Raw genomic sequence first — 21221 nt, 5'->3', positions numbered from 1 at the left:
GACAATATCTAAAAAATTCAACCTTGTGCTTTTTCACCAACTAGTTTTCATGTGATAGCTGTTTTGTGTTTGTGGGGCCAGAGACCCAGGCGGGGGCCGTCTCCCCGCTAATGACCTTTATTATTCATGTCCGCTGTATTACCGAGGCAGCCGTCATCGCGGGCTCGTCGGTAATGAGGGTCAGATGAAGGTCTCGTGGTGGCGGCGGCCTCACCTACAGCGCCACCAGTAAACATTTTTAATTGGCCGGGCCGGGGCCAGAAATAATCCGCAGATTAAGCCCAAATATCCACCGTCCTTGCTACTGTTATTAGGTATTAATTCATATATCAACAGCAGTGGCAGCTGTGCAAAGTTTGCGCTGTGATTCCCACCTAATAACGTGAGATTGGTGTAAACAGAAATTAATTAGACAGAGATATGTTGTATTTTCTGAGCTCATAGAGCAGGAGGTTACATCTCTACCTGAATTGTTTGATGGTTTGTTTGTTTTTAAAGTCACATCATTCACAGCCGTGCATTAGAAATGAATTAAATAATTGGATCTGTTGGATCACTGCAGTGGATTTAGCAGGGAGACGAGGGGAGTGCACTGTTGTGTTGTAATCAAGGCACTTAGAAACCTAAATGCTCAGCAGCAGCTAACGGCGCGAGAGCATCAGTGGGTTTTCACTGATGAGGTGTGTAGCTGAACAAAACAAAAGTGCTGAAAAGGAGCTTTTGGCGAAAAAACACATTTAATCTGTTAGCTCACTCTGGTGGATAAACCCCGAGCTGATGTGTGGAATTAAATAGAAATGGGTCGTATTAGGAGTCAGACAACATTTGCCTCCTGTCGACCACAACTCTATATCAGTTTTGGTCTTTTTAAAATTTATTTAAATGCGTGTGTGTGTGTGTGTGTGTTTGTGTGTGTGCAGGGTTGTTACCAGCGGCCCACGGCGGCGGCATGGTGATGCTGCAGATGACGGCGCCCTGCCAGCAGCCCCGGGCCCCCTCCCCCTGCCAGCGGAAACAGCCCAGCTACAAACACCCGGGGCCCGAGAACCAGCGCAGCCGCCGGCCCCCGGAGCTCCCCCCGCCTCCAGACAGCACCCAGGTACAAAGGCTGGAACAACAATACTAAAGGGGTAGTTCACCCAAAATTCAAATTTCATCATTATCCACTCACCTTCATGTGGACTAAGGGCTGGGAGAAGTTTCAGAGTCCTCCGTGGCTTCTCTGAGTTACAGGGGGTCTCGGCGTAGCAGTGCATGTCCATATGACGGTTGCAAATGGATACCAACTGTCTTCGTAACAAAAAGACACACCAAAGAACATCCAAATACCTCCATGCTGCTCGTATGTAATGTCCGTCTTGTATTGAAGCCCCGAAATGCGAAATTGTCCCGAAAAAAATTAAATAAGTCGATTTTTCAAGCTTGTTTGTAGCCGAAGCTCCTTTTCCCGGTTCGTCAAATTTGGACAAGATAATGAGTGAAATTTCAATTTTGAGTGAACTATCCCTTTAATTAGCTTTTTTTTTTTTTTTTTTTTTATCTTTAAAATTCGTCTTAGAATTTGTATATTAGGCATGAGTTTCCAAATACGTTGCACAATGATGCAGTAAAAGTTAAGGAAACAGTTTTTAAAGCCACTTCAGTTTGGTTGGTCCCTTCGAGCCAAACGCAGCCTCCCTGCAGCCAGGCAGGTTAAGTGTCGTAGCGAATAGGCTCCGCAAATGAAGTCAACACTTGCCGCAACCTGAAAATGAGGAGAAAATAGTCCTCAGCATTAGGGTGTAATGGTACATTAGGGGGACTAATGTGGCTGGAATGGGACATTAATGCACCAACTTGAACGACAAAATGACTTTGTGGAAGCAGAAGCTGCAGCCGAGGGTTTTTTTTTTTGTTGAATGAAAGTGTTTTTGTTCTCCTTCCCCTCTTCTTTCTTTCTTTCTTTCTCTCTCGCCGCCTCCGTCTGGTGTGTTGCGTGTAGAGCAGCCTGCCCTCGTCCCCGGCTCTCACTCCCTCGCCCGGCCACCCGCCCAGCGTCAAGGGCCTCCCATCAGGCATTTCGGCCATCCCTGTCATGGCGCACCACCACCACCACCACCCGCAGCTCCCTACAGCTTTCTGCCACGGTGGACAAGGTCAGAGCTTCATCCACAACACGGCAGCGTGATTTAAAAACTCAGTAAATAATAGGTAACACTTTACTTGACGCCTATCTCTATAACGCATTATAACCATACTTAGAATGAGTTATGATGCAGTTATAACTGCATTATAACTCATTATAAGTATGGTTATAATGTGTTATAGAGATAGGCGTCAAGTAAAGTGTTACCAAATCATATTTTGCGCCTCAGTCCTGAGAAGAATCACTGAGATTTTTGTCTGGAGGCAAATTAATTCTGTTCAGCAGAGAGACGACGTCATTGCATTTCAGATCAACAACAACAACAGCCTGTGCTCTCTCTCGGTTATAATCAACTGAAAAACTTTGAGTGGATCTTTTGTCTCACTTTTTTTTTCTTTTTTTTTTGCATAATATGATTCATGTGCTCCCAAAAACTTTGAATCATGAGTCATTGTGTTCCCAGCAATGACGCACAAACACAAGAATGAGACTAGACCTTTAACTTTTTTAGCTTCTTCTGGTTGATGGCTTGATGTTTTCTGCTGTGACCCACAGGTGAGGCGCACTACTCCCTCCTGGGCCAACCTCTGCATTTCAAACCCTCCATCAGACCTCCTCTGATCCACACTGCCCACATGGTGACCAAACACCAGGTTAGACAGTAGACACACACCAAGTCCTTTTATCACATATAAAAGTCTCACCGTTGTTATATTTTCTCCATTTTTTTAAATCAAATTTAAGTTGGTTTATGCGATTTCAGGTCAGCAAACATCCGTCCCTCGCCTTCTTCTAACGACCTACGCTGTCCTCTGTCTCCTCAGGGTCCACTCGGGGTTTGGCGTAGCGGTCATGGGAGGAAGGCCGGCAGAAAGTCTTTGTCTTCAGATCTCAGTGTAGGTGAAGCAGGTAATAGGAAGTCCAGAGGGAGGCTTGAGTTTAGTGAAGCTTGAGCTAACAGCAGTCGTTTTTACTTTATCGGACATTTTTGACTGTGACTTCACCTCCTCTCTTGCAGAAAAAAAAAAGCAGGGAGGTTAATCTGGTGCGTTATGAAGTGTTTCCTACTCGGTGTTGTGTAGGACATTCAGGGCGAGCGCTTTGCGAGAGCGGCGATGTGAAAGAAAGAAAACCTCAGGGTTCAGATGTCAATCACAAGAGGGAACTGGTGTCGAGATGAATCGTATGATAAATCCAGCTGCGGTCGGGTTTATTTTGCAGATTAACTGAAATAACAGCACGTTTTTTTTTTTTTTTTCCTGGTGTCAGAATTTGCTTGCTGCGCTCCACAGCTGTGGGAAGAAAAAAAAGCGTCTTGTTTGTGATTGTAAGCAGAATAAATCACAGACCGGGCAGAATCCACACCTGGCAGTGGAACCTGCAGCCCTGGCGGTATTTGTGCAGAAAGAAATGTGCTGATGATTTCAAATGTTGCGACGTACTTTCTTTTCTTTTTTTTTTAATGCACTCGCCGAGCTGTTTTTCTGCATTGTTCAGGTGCTCTTGTCAACAATCAACAGGAAGGGGGGGGCTTACAGTACACTTAACATGCACCCTGATGTGTTGGTGGAAAGTTAAACATGAGGTCAAGAATAATTCAGATAATTGGTGCCATTTGGAGAATTTTTTACACAATCGAAAATTGTAAAAGCTTTGACGCAGACAGACAGCAGCAGTTGATTGAAGCCTCCCGATGGTGCAGGGCTGAGTTTTTTCTCTCCGCCCATGACAGTTAGTTGTTTTCTTTACCGGCTCTGCTGCTCACGGATCTGTCTGTGTGTGTCTGTGTGTGTCTGTGTGTGTCTGCAGTGAGCAGTCAGATCCTGGAAGTGACAGATCCTCCGGAGGGGATCAGCTGTACAGACCCCCACCGCCTCCTGGCAGAGCTCTGCAGAGGGGGCGAACTGATCCTGCGGCTGTCGGACCGTCGGCCCGGAGACCCGGCCTCATCATACTCTATCTTTGCCATGCTCCCTTCCAGATACGCTGCCCCGTCGAGCACCGCACTCCACCACCAACACGGCGGCCCCCAGGCCACCTTCAAACCCCGAACTAGTACCAGACACAAAGGGGGGCCGCGGGACTCGGACAAAGCCGGCTCATAGCTGCTACGATCTCGGTGCATCTAAGGAGCGCCACATTGAACGCACATCCAACCACCTGCCTCTGCTGCCTCAGTCTGGACTCTCTCCCAGACTCTATCCAAATCAAAAACAAATGTTTGAAGAATGAATGTTCACATTTCTTTCTTTTCAGTTTCTTTTCTTCTCTCTTCTCTGGCCAACAGGTCTTGCTCAGGGTGGAAACTGAGCACCACCTACCACTTTAGTTTTCTTTGTAAAACGTGTCTGTGGCTGCTGAGGGCCCCTTTATTCTTTAAAAAAAAAAAGGAAAAAAAAAAAAGATCCAGTTTGCTGTTAGAAAGTGAAAGTGTTCAGAGAGTTTATGAATTAATTTGCCTGCTAAGATGTTAGTGTCTCCACTGTGGCTCTTTTAATGGCAGAAAACACAACACAATCTACTTGACTCTGGTTCAAGAACGTTTTTTGTGCCCACTTTTGAAAATTAGAGGATACTATTGCATTTAAAGTTAGCATTCATATCGGAGCAAGTATTTTACTTTGTTTTATTTAATTGAGTTTGATCAATAATTTCCTCAGCTGTGTCCCACTTTAATCTCAGTCGCCGGCCCATGCAGTGAGCAGCATTTCTCTCACCTTGGGCACACAGGAATGGGTTTCTCCTCTCATGTAACACGCTCTCTACAATAACACGCCGCAGCACTTGTACCATGTGAGCCCATACAATAATAAACACTGAATAATAGATATACTACCTGAATTATTTAAGGTCACTTTTATACACAGTGAATGTTGCGTTTGCACTGAAGTGATGATCCAAGATGGAGATTTGACAGGAGTCGAGACAAGGGCCTGGATTTTCTTTTAACCCCTCATACCTGTTTGTTGCACTCAGCCAGGCCACTTTCTTTTATATTTAATTAAAATGTTTATATGCACAAGAAAAATGCAATCGAGTTTGTCGCTCTACTTGGCTTCATTCTTTTGAGATTTCTGTTTGTGTGAATCATGAGAGGTGATCTGTGTCTGGTGTGGTTTTCTTTTTTTCTTTTTTTTTCTTTTTTGTGTTTGTTTTTTTGTTTTGTTTTGTTTTTGTTTGACTCTAATAAATGTTTTCATCACATGTGTTGACATAACTGTCTCCCACAGTCAGCAAATCGACAAGTCTCCTCAAATCTTTCCTTTAGAGCCTTTTTTTTAAGTGTGTGATTTAAAAGAAAAGAGGGGGGGGGAAAGCAACAGATGAGGCAACTTCTTTGGAAATGTTGCCATGAAGTTTGTATCTCTGCCTTCTGGGCATTGCAGAGATATTTGCTCTGCTTAGTAGCCTCATTTCCAGCTGCATAAATTATTTTTATTTTTTTCAAAGGGAAGGCCTCTTGCTCAGTGCGCGCAGAGAAACAGTGACACCTAGTGTTCAAACCGCGGTACTACAACCACCTTAACACTAAAGACGCCTGCTAGTGAAAGCGAAACTGCAACTGCTAGTGTTTGGGAAACTGTGTAGCAACGGCGTGGCGAGGGGGAAAAGGCGGGTTAGTGTAGCTGTAATGTGCACCAGGCTCCATGGCCACAGCCACAATGGAGACCGAGTCCCGGACGGTGGTGGTCTCCGGTGTCCCCGGCCAGCTGCTCCCCGCCAGCCGCATGGTCGACAAGCTGACGATTCACTTCCAGAGCCGGCGGAGGAGCGACGGCGGCGACGTGGAAGTGGTCGTATACCCCACCAACATGGAGGGAGTCGCCTTCGTCACTTTTGACAGAGCTGAAGGTAAACAAAAAAACAGGCCGTAGCTAATAAAAAACAAGCTAAAAGCTATACTAAACAGGTAAATATTTATTATTTGCACGACGAACTGCATTGAAAAAACATCCAGGTTTATCTCCTCTGCTGCACCAGAAGCAGTTTGTTCCTGCTCCATTTTCCATTGACTTAGCATTCAAGTCACCGGTTTTCAGAAAAATAAATACGTAGTTACTGTTAAAATCTCATATGGAAGTTCAATGTTCCTCTTAAACTGGGCTTCTTCATATTTAAACGGTGGCAGGAAGTAAAACTGTTCTTGCCATGATCTGTGCACTTGTTGTTTAAAACCAAAATGTATAGACCCCCTCCAGACAGATCAATAGATAACTAATCAGTCGTCTGTGAAGTGGTTTACCCACAAATAAACGTTTAACTTGCTCAACAATAACATCCAACTTAACAATATGCACAGTAAAAAATGATTAGGCTATGCAAAAATATCTAATATATGTCCTAAGTGTGACTTCACACAACACTGTTCCCTTTGTTTTTTACACAAAAGCATTTTCTTGTGTGCTTGGAGGCCCCTTAAAGTGCACAACTTGTGTACTTCATGTCATGATCAAGTGTTGACTGAGATTTAAGTTGTGTGCACACTCAGTACGACTTCTGTGAAATCAAACTGCACAGTGACAATCACACGTTCAAGTCGGATGACTGAGAAAAACACATTTTTTGAGGGGTTATTTTTGTGTTTGTGTGCATAAATTAATGAAATGTAATGAAATATTTTATGTATTTTATATATTATTGTACAAAACATGAAGGATGTTATTTGCGGAAATAAAATCAGAATTTGAGAAAAGGTTGTGATAGATTTTTTTTAGGTAGGCCACTGTATATATTTTTCTGATAACCAGGTGGTGTGTGTTATATCTGTGACTCAGTTGTAATGTGGATACACGACGGGCACAAACCGAAGCTGCCTCATAAGTGAATGGAAATGGAAATGGAAATTCAGGAAGACTTTAAACATAATCTATCTGCAGTCATATCCTCTGTTTTATGCCATAATTGGTTCCCAGGGGAATGAGTTGCAGTTGCCATAGGAACCCCTCACACTGTGGAGAGGTGAGGTAGGAGATTTATTTTACAGGAAGTGCCGACACCGAGCTGATAAATGGTTTTAATTTGTCCCATTGTTATGGGCGGCATTTGACAGGTAGAAAATGAGCAGATTCAGATTTTGTGTGACGAGAAACAACTTGATTTGTTGTGTGCGGTCATGAAGCATCGTTATGAGTGTTGACATGGGAACAACAACAGACGAGTACAGCAGTGCAGTGCAAACTCTTTGAACAGATGCAGCGAAGGTGGTTGGGAAGGAGCAACAGATCATGACAGAGTTTCCTGAACATTACCTCCTCACTGTGTTCCCCTTCACCAGAGATGTAAGTAACCAAAAATGACAAAAAAAAAAAAAGGCACCAGAAATAATCTTCCATTGTACCAGAATCCAGCCGTTTAGACTGATCCAGATGTGTTCTTGTGCTGCAGGTGTTTTTCTATGTCTCCAACGCGAAGGTCGATCTCTCCCTGTTTGGCAGCAATCGAACGTCGCTGATTCAAAGTCTTCGTTCAGCTCACAAGTCGGTACGTTTCAAGCCTGACCCCCACTGGAGAGAAGTGTGCGTTGAAGGGCCCTTTGCTGCCCTCAAGGCCCTTAGAGAGGACCTCATCCGCCGGGCCGGTCAGCTTAAAGCCGCCACCACCGCCGCCGCCTCATCCCCGACTGCTGCTGCTGCTGCTGTCGAGCTAAGAGAATCCTCTCTTAATCCGGGGCTAATATCTCATCACAAGTCTGTCAGCCCTGTAAGCTGCAGCAGTTCTACAGCTAAGCGGGAACCAGCGGACTCGAACAGCTTATCAACGCTGGCGCCGCCGCAGAGCACAGGTGAAGCAACTCAAGTCCAAAGCCTGCGCCAGAACACAAAAAACACTCCAAACACACCCCCGCCCTCGAGGAGAAAAGTTTCCTCGACCGTTGGGAGCTTTGCTGTCACGGGTAGCGGCGGCGGCGAAGAGGAAAGGCGGCGAGCTGGTTCCACGCGTAGAAGCCCAACGGGACATAGCACCAAGGAAGCAACAGACGGCCACAGACAGATGTTCTGGGAGGAGATCGATGCAGGGATTGGATCTTCAGCAAATCATCCAGGAGTAGACGACGTTTCACAAAAACACACCAAAGCAGACAGGACTTCACCAACCAAGATCAGAAGAGAGACTCGTTCAAGCTCCCATCACCGGCAGCAACAACACCACCACCACGACAGCACCAACAGCACTGACTATCTGAGAGAACGGGATCAGAGCAGCTCAGCAGTCGGCGGCATTGATCGACTGCTCCAGACCGGACTCAGAGATGTCTCGCTGTCCTCCCAGAGCAACGCGCTGCAGACAGAGGAACCTTCGTCTGCAGCTGGTCCACAGGATCTGGACGACAGCAGCCTCTGGGTCGACTCGTGCACCTTCAGGTACATCGAAAAATTTGATAAGGTGCAGCTGGACAGATGCTTGAGTGGCGTTAAGATGTCTGTCAGATGTGCTGAGGGAAATGACCTCATGGGAATATCCCTGACCTCCAAGTCGACCACGGCGATCCAGCAGGCCCAGAAAGACATCATGAGTTTGGTGGAGAATTGGACGACGACTTTAAGAGTTCATCAGATCCCATATGATGAGAAAAAACATCCTTCGACACAGGAACTGGTTAAGATCTTTGACTATATGAACTTAATAATGTACGATGATGTTCTCTTCCTGTTTGAGGACTCTTGCATTAAAGTGGTCGGTCCCTCAGTGGGTGGTTTCCTAGCCTCTAAAAGTCTGGAACGCCGACTGATCTCTAATACATATTGGTAAATCACTGTGTTGTTGTTGGAGCTGAAATCAATGGCTGTATTTTAATCGTTGACCACAAGGGGGTGCAGTTGTGCTTAACAGAGACTTCACAAAAGCAGCTATAGTACAGTTTGTGTATGAAATCCACATTTTTATTTACTTCTTGTGTCACAGCCACATGTTTGATTCCTGTGTTGAGTAAATAAAACAATTAGAACAAGAGAAATGAATGAATCTGTGTTTATGAAATGTTTATGTGTTCTCATGAAATGAAATAAAATTCAAACATCATCCATCCAGTGCTTTTGCTTTTGTCTGTTTCTATGGTGAAGCGTCCCCCCCTTTTTCATGCATGTGTTGATAATTAGGCCTTTAAAAGACCAAACAGCAGCAGGGGTAAGACTTAATTAACCCTCCTCACATCTTAATTACAAAAGATAAGCTTCTAATTAAAAAAGCAAACATGACAGATGCCAACCTGTCAAACATAATCACATTTTTCCATTTTCTGGTCCAGATATTGTTGCATCCCTTTATCCCATTTTTCTATTTAATTTGTTTTAATACAGAACTCAATTTGAAGACATCCTCTTTTAAGACCTGAATGCTTTACATTATAATTTGTTGTTCTTTCCCCTATAAAGGAGTTCTATTTCCATGATAAAAAATGATTAAATTATCAGTGTCTTCTCCATCATTAAAAAGATATAATATCTTACTTTTAAGTTGTATATTTAACCACTAAACTGTTTGTGGTCCACATTTAAAATAACACAGTCACAGTTAAGTGCTTGGATTGTGCGTTCATGAGTGATCATGGAGCAGTTTGGCCAGCAGGGGGCGGTGTGGCTCTTCCTTCCATGTGTTGGACCATTAAGATGCTACAGCTCTGCCCACTGAGGCAATTATGGCGGATGAGTTTGGCAAGCAGGGTGGAGATTGGCAGGCGAATGATGTCACTAGGATGTCCCATAATACACCTTCCCCCTCCACACACACACACACACATACATAGACATACACACCCAGAATGTTGTGTCTTTTTCTAGGGAAAGTCTAATCTGTACATGTGTGAAGATGCTCAGTTAAATCCTGATGTGTGTGTCTGTGTGTGTGTGTGTGTTTTTGCTATGGTGATTATTCAAATGAGCTCGTCCACAGCCTTGATAATTGATTCATTATGTAAAAATGAGCCACGCCGCTGTAATGAACACACACAAACACAGACAATCGCTCATCTCCTCTCAGACGCACACATTCTGGGTTGTTACCATAGGAACATGGGGAGGAGAGGTTGCTGAGCTGCAGCAGCAGCGCCGGGGCGTCGTTATATAGAGGAAGCTCTTGAATACAATGACAACAACCGGGAGGATGGAGGAGGAGGAAGAACCCTTGATCACAGACGACGAGCGGTGCCTCTTCACACCCGGGCCTCTCCGCTGCCCCTCTGATTACACGTCTTCAACAATTACCCATTATTGAACTGGGGGCTGGAGGAACAGAGCAGGGTCAACAAGCTGAGAGCATGGATTATTTTTCCTGAAATGGTCCCATCACTGGTCCTCCATTACATCCCCTTTCTTCCTGCCTCATCATTATGCATAAACTCTAATTAGGTATAATTGCATTTTGAATATATTAAGCATGTGTGTGTGACTTTCATGATGGAGGTCGCAAACAGCAGCAGGCCACACACACAAAAGGAAGCCCGAGTGTCTTTCTCAAGGACATTTTCATCTGGGACAAGCTCTGCTGGGGACCAAACCTGCGATGGGATCCATGGATGGATTACTGAACAGCCCCCCCGGGGGGCCCGAAGAGGTCAGAAGGTTACTGGGCTACAGAGCTTCTAGTGCAGTGTGAAGAGACTTGAAAATCAAACAACTGGAAGAGAGAGACACAAAAAAAATGACGCAGAATGATCACAGAGAGACAAAAAAGATGGCGAAAAGGCACAAAACAACCACAAAGAGACAGAAGAATGACCACAGAGACGTGCAAAATGATGGGGAAAGGGAAGCAAAACATTGACTAAACAGCTCAGACATGCAAAACCACAAAGAGACAAAACAATTGCCAAGTCACTGACATAATGATTTGTATTTTTTGTGCCCGAGGGAGGCTTGTTGTTGTTGGACAGTGTCTCTCATGGACTGGATGGGACCGCCCGCCCATTGTGTTATATTTCATGTGCATGCCTGCGTGTTCATGCACAGCAACACATATATCAGGTGGTTAAAGGTCGGGCGGTGGGGCAACAAGGCCTGTGCGTCTTTTTGGCGGTGAGGGATGGGGTTGGTGCTGCTGATGGATCGCCTTCTCCGGGCGACGTGTGCGTGCGTGTCGTGCTCACAAATTGCCTCTTAATGATTCTCTTTACAGATCATCACCCTGCCCACAAGAGGAGAGGGACAGTGGGGAGGGATATGAGATTTACCCCCCCACCACCCACCACCCACCATCCACCCACTACTCGGGGTATTAGGGAGTTTTGATGGAGGAGCCTTGAAGGAGAAATTGGGGGCAACAGAGCAGGAAAATGATTTGTGTGTGTGTGTGAGAGTTGCTTAATTGGGCTCACAACATATGACCCATAATGTAAACACGCCGAGTCGCCTCTCAATCCCACATGATGTGACCTACGTGTGATTAATGACCGGTCCGTCTGCAGACGTGTGAAGCTGTTCATGTATCAACTCCACACAAAAAAAACCAACCTTTTCCCAGCAGCGTCTTCATGTTAATTAAACACTGTGACATTTAGTGGAATGTGTTTTCTTCTTGATGCAGGATGAGATGTGAATATTCATCCTCCCTCCTCCACCTGCTGCTGGTGTGTGAGCTGGAGGCAGAGGTCGACCAGCTTAACCTTGAACGTCTACAACTGTCTCTGCCAGATTGGATTTACGGGGTGCACACTCCTTGCCTTTTATTTCCTCCTCCCTCGTGTCCCTTTCGCTCTTTCCATCTCTCCACCATGAGTTCCCCACCCCGGGCAAGTCAGTCACCTGGCGCTGGCTGCTCCGCCTGCACACCTGCCCCCTCATTGCCCCATTAGCCACAAAGTACACCACAACCTCCAGGCTCCTTTGTCTCAAACATTAGATTAGATTCTTATCTCTCACAGCTTGGAGTTTCAATCTTAAAGGGATAGTTCAACATTTTGGCAAATTGGGCCATTGCCATAATCCCTATAGTCATAGCAGTAGGTTTGTTACCTTTAATTGTCGGTGCAAGCTGTTTTTAGAACGGCGGAGCAGAGCCGCGAGCTGCTCAGAGCTAATGAGATTTCTTGGTTTCAAACTCATCAAATCCACAATCCAACAACTCCAAAACGCTCTGGTGGACAAGTTGTGACCTGCACATTCACCACGCTATGAAATAATAATAGAAGGTCACGAGACGGAGTTGTTTTCGAGGTTAATTCATGCAAAACCGCTGATGCGCGTTCCCGTCGGGGGCAGTTTTTCATCAAGCAGTCTCTGCATTTACCTCCAAAAAAACTCTGTCTTGTAACGTTACATTATTATCTCATAGCGTGGTGAATGTGCAGGTCACAACTTGTCCACGAGAGCGTTTTGGAGTTGTTGGATTGTGTATTTGATGAGTTTGATGAGGGAAACCAAGAAATCCCATGAGCCTCCGTAGCGTAGCTCTGAGCAGCTTGCGGCTCTGCTCCGCCATTCTAAAAATAGCTTGCACCGACAATTAAAGGTAACGAACATACCGCCAAAATTTTTAACTATCCCTTTCATATCTGTCACTCAACAAAGCCCCTGAATTGGCTAAACATACTGTATTTTGATGAGGGAATGGCAGCAAATAATAATAAAACCATTAGGCTACTCACACAGTCTGTTTCAAAGGTTGGTGCTGCACAGTGGGATTGTTTCTGCTCATTAGCCTGACGATTAGCCCTGAGGGGATGCATCTTTTCATATAGCCAGATAATGAAATGATATTTCAATTGAATTCAACCTCCTCATCAACACTTGGTGCATTTTGCAGGCGCATGCACCAGGCTTTAATGGCAAAATACGACACAGAACCAGAAGGAACCTGTTGTTTGATTGACTCTAATGTTATTCAGGTTAGCCACAACCTGAGCGTGAAGATAGTTGGATTGCTTAGTTACAACCAGTCTTTGTTATTGAAACTCCTCTTAAAATAAGTCTGCAGTCATAATAAAATGGTAATATCCTGTTACCACACATCATCTGCTCTGCTCCATCTCTTGTCTTTGCCACTTTCGCCATCGCCTTGTTTTATGAGCCGATGTAGGAAGTGTCGTTGTAATTATCATCAGCGTCTCCTCTGACCATTTCTAAAAGCTTTACGGTTAGTGGGGTGTGAAGAAGAAATATGATTGCCTGTTAAAACCTGGACACCGCAGGCCACAGCGCTCAACACACGGGCACCACATGTCGCCAACACCACCACCACCACCACCACCTGAATATACAACTATTATTTAGCACTTGGATATTTGAAGTAGGAGCTGTCAAGGCTGGAGCTGGTGTATGGTGGTTATTTATGGGAACAGTGACACAGACCCCCTGCTGGGTCTTTTTTTTTTTCTCCAGTGTAATTCAGACAGAACCAACTCTCCAGATTTATCCCATTGACGTTGTTTTTGGATTTAATGAGGTTTTCAAAGTTGTTTTTTTCTTTTTTCTTTTTCTTTTTGTGAGTCTAGTCTATATTCTCAGTGAATCTGTTGCTTTTGATTCAGGAAGGATATTTGCATCCTTCATCCTCCTTACTGTACATGTGGCTGCTACATTTCACCTTTGATTTGTCTTCACTGACAGAAAGAAGACAGTGAAAGAGCGACACCTCAGACAAGCTGGACCTGAGCTACAACAAAGGTCTCTCCCTGGAGGAAGCTCCACCGAACCACACACCTTCAGAACAAATAGGTACATAACACATAAGTTCGTGTGTGTGTGTGTGCTGCACAGTCCCTGCCAATTTGAGCCTCCCTCCACTACCAAACCTGCTGAGATCTGCAGAGATCTTGCCACTTACATCCATTTAAAACATCCTGAGACAGAGAGCGCCTCCATTGGTGTTGATGATGATGATGAGGATGACAGTGCACAGACTCACTGTGACATGTTGAGGTGAATTCTGCACGGGAATCCAACTTTTAAGGAGGAAACAAAGTCACACAGTGTCAGACTCGCTGCTCCAGAGTCAGACGTGATGCACAAACTGCTGTAATCGCTGCAGCTGGCCCGAAATATCACACATGGGAGAGCTTCTCCATTTCTGCCCCCCTCCAATCCCCCAATACCCCAATCCCCCCGGTCTCTCAGCTCCATTAGCCGACAAAAGATACCAGCAGCCTGACGGAGAGAAAGAGAGAGAGAGAGACACACACACATTTGTCAGGTGGCATTGGATGATTCGTGGGCCGTTAGAGGATCCCAGGCACTTTGTCTTGTTTTAAACTGTATGTGGACGTGTCCAGGAGGTGGAAACGCTCCACAAATAGGTCTGATAATTTAGATTTGTGTGAAAGCACCTGAGCTGTTTAATGGCCTGGACATTTTTCAAAATTGAAGCAGCAGCAGCAGCAGAAATGGCTTCAGTGGCAGCATCTCTCACACACCGCGCTGACCATAATAGGACCCCAGGCTGGTGATAAAATTATAACACTGTGAAGGTTCATATCATGTCATCTGCTTGGAAAAAAAAAGGCAGCGATTCAGAAACCTCCTCCCCGAGAAAAAAAAAGGTGATAAATCTGCCATTTTAATATCTGTGACAGCCAAATAGAAAATCCAAGAAATCCAGTCCCAGTTGACAATGGGAAGATTTGCATAATCATAATGGGAACTTATTACATAAACCGAATCCCATTGGTCTGGGCTTGTTCTATCCACACCAGTGTTATCTGAGCGGTTTAGGTTTGTCTGGGCCAAATGGCGAAAAAGAGAAGGGGACAGATGGAGAGGAGAGAGGCGGCGGCGTGTAAGAAAAGGTTGTGAATACATTAACGGCCCACTGAGCCAACAGGACGTGCCAGCATGGGTGTGTTTGCACATGCAGGTGTGTGTGTGTGCGTGTGTGTGTTTGATGAGAGCATTTGTAGGCTGTCAGCAGCAGAAATCAGCACCGTGGTGAGGATGAATGGCGGCGGCGATAAGTGAAATGTTACAGCTCAGACAAAGGACGTGGATGCACAAATGTAAACAGATGATACAAGAGAGTCAGAGCAGGTCAGTAGGTCACGCACTTCCTGTACGCAGGAATATACACAGATGCAAATATATGAAAATAAACCGTGGGAATGAATGAAGTGACTTTTGCAGAATGCAAATGTGCACCGTGTTCGCGCACATCTGTGCAGAGGATGCAAATGTCTTTTTCATTCATTCAGAAAGCACTTAGACACAATGTCTCCTCGTCTCCAAACCGTAAAGGGACCCCACCCTGGCTGCATCCATGCTGCCTAACCTCAAAGAGCAGGCTGATTTGATTAGCCCGACCCTGAGTCTTTAAAGTCTCCTGGAAATGTCAGCAAAATCATCAAAGAGGCCGTCTCCTTCATAAAACCTTGATCAAAGACATTCCCGGCATAACTGCTCCTTCTATATTGTTAGCTCACGGGCAAAACGTCTACATCTGCACAACATTATTGGGTTTTTATGGGAGTTTATAAGTGGAGACAGGCCCAAAACGGGCTAGAGACAAGTGACACCCCCCTCTCCTCTGAGCTACACCCTCGGCCCACCAACTCGCTGCTGCATTTGCAAATGTGTCACATGTACTTTGCGTGATATCACCCTTGTTTTACAAGGAGTCCCTCTTTGTCTGCTCAGCCTGTACTGTGCCGCCACGCCCCTTCTTCTTCCCCCTCCTCTCCCCCCTCATACATTACATTCAATGCACTTTCTCTGCATTAGCCACATCTGCAAGATAAGGTAGATTCCTGCAGCGCCCCGAGTCCCACTGAGCCAGTAATCTCCTCTCAGGCCGGCAAAACATTCGTCACCATGAGTGTGAATTAAGCTCAGTAATTCAAGGCCAATCACACTGAGCATCAGCGTTTTAATCTCACACATACATCACTACCTGTGGAGAAACTACAAGTCTTAAAGGAAAAGATGTTGTTTTTTATCCTAAATGAGAACAATTATATATTTACATCCAGTATTTCTTCCCAAATGTGTTGTGAGTTTAACACAAACATGTTGAATGTATTTCCTCATTCATAACTTACAACATTTTCAAACCTGAGCTCACCAATGCACAGACTCTGCATACGTCAAACACACATGGTTCATTCATATCCTTATAAGAAACACTATGAGAGTAATAATTTGGTAATAATGAGTCATTTACCAAACAAGCATCAGTGATGTGCTGTGGGATCTTAATGGACCAGTATTGATCATCTCTGTGATTGGATTTTGATCCATTTACTGTATGAATATGACATTTATTCAATTTGAGAAGGGGCAATGTAAGATTTATTCCTTCATTTCGTCCATTTAAGATTTAAATAGTGTGTGGTGTGGTGTGCAAATACTCGGGTTGAGATAAAATGCAAAATCTGCAAAACAAAATAATGTGATCTTACTCTTATAAAGATTTCAACTTGGTTAATGTTTAATTATCCATAAAGCAGGAAGCAAGTGCAGGATTTGTTTTCATTAAAACCCACTGTCACACTCATCTTCATTTCCCACACAAACACACTCCTTTTTCAAATCCTACTCACGCTGCGTTTTCCTCTTATAAACAATTTAATTCTCTGTCACAATACAAACTAATAATCTGTATGTCGCCGGTGTGAGTTTGTGTAAGAGGGAATGATTGTGTTTGTGTGTGCACAAGTGTGATTTATGAACTAAACAGCCTCTCGTATAAATCTCACCTGACACATAATCTCATTAAAACAATTACCTTTCAGAGTGATGCTATGCGTTGTAGCAGTTTAATGTGTAATCTTGGTTTTATGTCTTGTATTACACACACACACGCACGCAGTGGTGGACAGTAAAGGATGAAATTTACTTGTGAAAAATAAGAAATTTACTCTTACTCTTACTTTTTACTTAAAGTAAATTTAAAAGCACGTTAGCTCACACCGCCTGCTCCTGTGCATCCTGCCTGGGACGTCCAGACTCTCATCTTCTCCGGTGCAGGACGCCACATACTCCTGCAGATTAATGCTCACTCACAGATGACGCCACGGTCACACCTCCTCCTTCTTCCATCTACACCCCCACCCCCCTAACTCCCCCCAACCCTCCTCTTTCTGAGCTTGCCTCCATCAGTTTGGGCAGCATTATGGTTTGGCCTGCCACACGGCGTCCTCGCCATATCTGCTGCTGATTGCCAGGCCGTGGTGGTGTAGAGAGGCTTGCCAGGAGAGAGGATGGGGAGGGAGGGTTGAGCTGTGGAAGAGCTCCAAACTTTCTCATGAACTGACAAAGGGAGAGAGAGGAGGGAGGGGGAGGAGGAGGAGGAGGAGGAGGAGGAGGAGGAGGAGGAGGAGGAGGAGGAGGAGGGGGGAGGTCTGGGTTATTAGGGAGCTCTCATCTGAGTGTGAGGCACGCCACAGCGAGGGATCCAGATGACAGCGGTGATCTACTTTCTGCTCTCTAATAGCATCTTGTCATTAAACGGCGGTGCTGAAACACTTAGCCGAGCAATTTACATCATCATCTCAACAACAAAACGAAGATTTGTTGCCTTTTTTTTTGTTTTTGCTTTTTGTATCACAGGGAGTTGAATATCATTGGATTTTGGAGAATTGATTGATTTACTATTTGATTAAACTGCAGCAGCAGGAAGAAGCTGAGTGGCCCTGTGTGGTGCACCTCTCAGACATTTGATTAGTATTTTCACAATTTTCTCACTCAGAAAATATAACAATTGAATTTATTTTGCAAGATAACAAATCAATCAATAATGAAACCAGTGGTTAAAGGGATAGCTCAACATTTTGGCAACTTGGCCCATTGCCATAATCCCTATACTGTAGTTTTAGCAGTAGGTTTATTACCTTTAATTGTCGGTGCAAGCTATTTTTAGAATGGCGGAGCAGAGCCGCGAGCTGCTCAGAGCTACGCTACAGAGGCTCATGGGATTTCTTGGTTTCCCTCATCAAACTCATCAAATACACAATCCAACAACTCCAAAATGCTCTGGTGGACAAGTTGTGACCTGCACATTCACCACGCTATGAGATAATAACAGAACGTTACCAGACAGAGTTGTTTTAGAGGTAAATTCATGCAAAACCACTGATGCACGTTCCTGTCGGGGGCAGTTTTTCAGCAAGCAGTCTCTGTATTAACCTCAAACACAACTCCATTTGGAAACCAAGAAATCCCATGAGCCTCCGTAGCGTAGCTCTGAGCAGCTCACGGCTCTACTCCGCCGTTCTAAAAATAGCTTCACCGACAATTAAAGGTAACGAACCTACTCCTAAAACTATAGGGATTATGGCAATGGGCCAATTTGCCAAAATGTTGAACTATCCCTTTAAAACCCATATAAACTCATAAGCTATAAAGACAAACATGATCTTGTCTGACTACTGTACATGCTTCCAAGTTTGTCCACAGCAGTTACTGACTTCATCACCAGGCTGTGTGCTTTAACACATCAGAGCCCTGTAGAGACTCTCCGCTCCTCCAGCTCCTCGTCTGGCACCTTCATATAGGTCTGCTGCTGCAGAGGTAGCACATATATATGGGCCAGAGAGATGGCCTGGTTGTCCGCTATAGCTATATTTAGTCAGAAGAACATGAACGATCATCATCTGAGCGGATTATTTCAGTGAGGACGCAGGAGGCCCTGATTTAAAGTGTGATTAGAGCTGATTTCCACACAGATTTGACACCACAAACTTCTATTAACACCTCGAATCAAATGCGAAATGAAAACAGGCGAGTGAGTGAAAGCAGCGGAGGAGCTAAGTCGTTAAGAAATTCAACAGTGTATTTCAACACAGACTAATAGCAGGCGTTCCCTCCAATGCACTAAATAATTTGTGTTATCTTCATGATGATGTCATTGTCTAAATCCTGTATGCATGATGATGACGCCCCGCATGGTCTCACATGTAGAAATACAATCAGCTTGTGTCTGTCATCAACAGCTGCGGACACCTGAGCCAGAGGGCACGTCGTCATGTCACCTGAAGGCCACGTCAACCCCTTCTCATCCTGTCAGCATCAGTCAGAGGTAATTATAATATTTAACAGCTTTTCATTAGATTGACATCGATGGTGTCTTTTTTTGCCTTTTGTCTAAATGCGAATACATTCACATTCAAATTTGAGCTCTGAGGGCGAATCTCCGTCCTGACATTAAACTCATCGCAGCACATATGGAGCTTCTCATTTGTCATTACTGTGATAAAGAGCTGGATGAGGCTGGAGGCCGAGTCCTGGCTGTCACCTCGATCTCCACCACACACATCACACACACACAAACACACACATACACATACACACCACCTCAGATCTGTATCGCCCTATGATGTGATTTGACTCCTCAGAGTGGCTGTGGTGGGTCCACACACGTCTGTACAATAAAAAAAGCCACATCCTTGCGCGGCAGTTGCACATTTCCGATGAAGGGGAATTTACAACAGCAGGAGCTGGTTTTGATCTCAGGCAGCAGGAGCCGGGGTGAACCGGGGAGCAACCGTTTCATTTCATCAACAACCATTTTAGATGAAAGTCGAAAAGCTGAAAAAGCTCAAATAAAACCATATGAATAAAAACATGCAATTTCAAATAAACACTAAAGGTAAATGTCATGTCCCTGCATTAAAGGGATAGTTCACCCAAAATTCAAATTTCACTCATTATCTACTCACCCTAATGTCGACTAAGGGCTGGGAGAAGTTTCAGAGTCCTCCGTGCCTTCTCTGAGTTACAGCGGGGCTCCGTGCAGCACTGCATGTCCATATGACGGTAGCGAACGGAGTTCACTTTTCTTCGTCCAAAAAGACACACCAAAAAACATCCAAATACTTCCATACTGCTCGTCTGTAATGTCCCTCTTGTATGAAGCCCCAACATGAGAAATTGTTCCAAAAAAAATTAAATAAGTCTATATTTTAAGCTTGTTTGTAGCGGAAGCTCCCAGTGTTGCTCTGCCAGAATCTCGCGCGATTTGCGGAGCCGTGAACTCGGTGTCTGTGCAAATCACGCGAGATTTGGACGGACCAGGAAGAGCAGTGCTGGGAGTTTCCGCTACAAACAAGCTTAAAACATATACTTATTTAATTTTTTTCGGAACAATTTCTCATGTTGGGGCTTCAATACAAGAGGGACATTACAGACGAGCACTATGGAGGTATTTGGATGTTTTTTGGTGGGATAGCCTTTAACAGATTCACAATTACAATAAGGATGGGTGAAGATGTTAATGCTAATCCTACAGTGTGTGCATGTAGCTGTGGATCAATCTGATCAGTTCAGGTCTAATTAAAAACAGATACAACATTTTTTAATGATCTTTTTTCCAGCGTTGTCATTGAATCCTTTGTTCCTGTCATGTAACTGACAGATATGATTATTGTCCCATCATGTGGTTTTATCTTGAGGAGATGCTAATGAAGACATCATTTCATGCGCCATTAACCCCCAAATGTGCACACAGAAGGAACACACACACACACATACACATACACACTTATGCTCAAACTTCCCTGAAGAACCAGGTCATCGCAGGAATGATTCATCCCTCAATCTATTAAACATACACACAGACTGCACACATTCACTGTGCCTCATTACATCAGTGTGTGTAGCCGAGCCTGAACGGACCTAATGACTGATGGGCGACACTTAGCAGACTTTACTGTACTCTACTGTGTGTGCACGACCGTCGCAGTGTGTGTGTGCGCTGCATGTGCCCTCGCCGGCGCCCTACAGTAGGTCCAGCAGAGGATATGAAGCTAATGGTTTATTAAAAGTAAATGTCATGTGTTTGTAGGATGGAGCCAAGGGGAGAGGGGAGGGAGCTGAGGCTTATTAGGGTTCATTAGGGGGTTCCAGTCAGTTACCACTGTTTCATGCACTAGAAACCCCCGAGATGTAAGAATGACTCTCTTTGTTTTCCTGTAAATTTTACAAGTGGAGTGAGACTGCACTGTTGGCAGTCCACCTATTAAACTCTAGCATTTGATCTGATGTAATCTATCTGGAATAACAGCCGCTGACTCATAGAGTGCACGACGTACTGTATTTGGTAAAGCTGTGTACTCCCATGAAATGTTTGGACAGCACGGCCCTTGGATTAGTTACTCATAATGGCTGGCAATGGAAATTAAAGGGATAGTTCACCCAAAATTCTAATTTCACTCATTATCTACTCAGCCTCATGTCGACTA

The 21221-nt window shown here is 44.6% G+C and overlaps 3 protein-coding genes across 4 annotated transcripts in view; all 3 read left to right on the top strand.

The window, feature by feature from the left end:
* LOC310996740 (R3H domain-containing protein 1-like) overlaps window positions 1-5236 on the top strand; it is a 43619-nt gene extending 38383 nt beyond the window's left edge. For both annotated transcript variants that reach the window (XM_083986199.1, XM_083986198.1), the window contains 5 exons: window positions 921-1099; window positions 1982-2135; window positions 2681-2778; window positions 2950-3034; window positions 3935-5236. In XM_083986199.1, the coding sequence (XP_083842325.1) occupies window positions 921-1099; window positions 1982-2135; window positions 2681-2778; window positions 2950-3034; window positions 3935-4230 (812 nt within the window). In that variant the 3' untranslated portion in view covers window positions 4231-5236. The remainder of the gene's footprint in view (window positions 1-920; window positions 1100-1981; window positions 2136-2680; window positions 2779-2949; window positions 3035-3934) is intronic.
* pspc1 (paraspeckle component 1) overlaps window positions 1-21221 on the top strand; it is a 188878-nt gene that overhangs the window by 80258 nt on the left and 87399 nt on the right. The gene's annotated exons all lie outside the window — the stretch shown is intronic.
* On the top strand, window positions 5718-8875 carry LOC310997912 (uncharacterized protein; the record flags this gene model as incomplete). The annotated part of the gene is made up of 3 exons (XM_083987752.1): window positions 5718-5977; window positions 7316-7404; window positions 7511-8875. The coding sequence occupies exons 1-3, from the start codon at window positions 5773-5775 to the stop codon at window positions 8873-8875; spliced, it is 1659 nt and encodes a 552-aa protein (XP_083843878.1). The 5' UTR covers window positions 5718-5772.

The sequence above is a fragment of the Trachurus trachurus genome, assembly GCF_905171665.1.
Source record: "Trachurus trachurus genome assembly, chromosome: 2".
Classification (NCBI taxonomy): domain Eukaryota; kingdom Metazoa; phylum Chordata; class Actinopteri; order Carangiformes; family Carangidae; genus Trachurus; species Trachurus trachurus.
The sequence above is the reverse complement of the archived record's forward strand: the minus strand, read 5'-3'. Positions and strand labels throughout refer to the sequence as shown.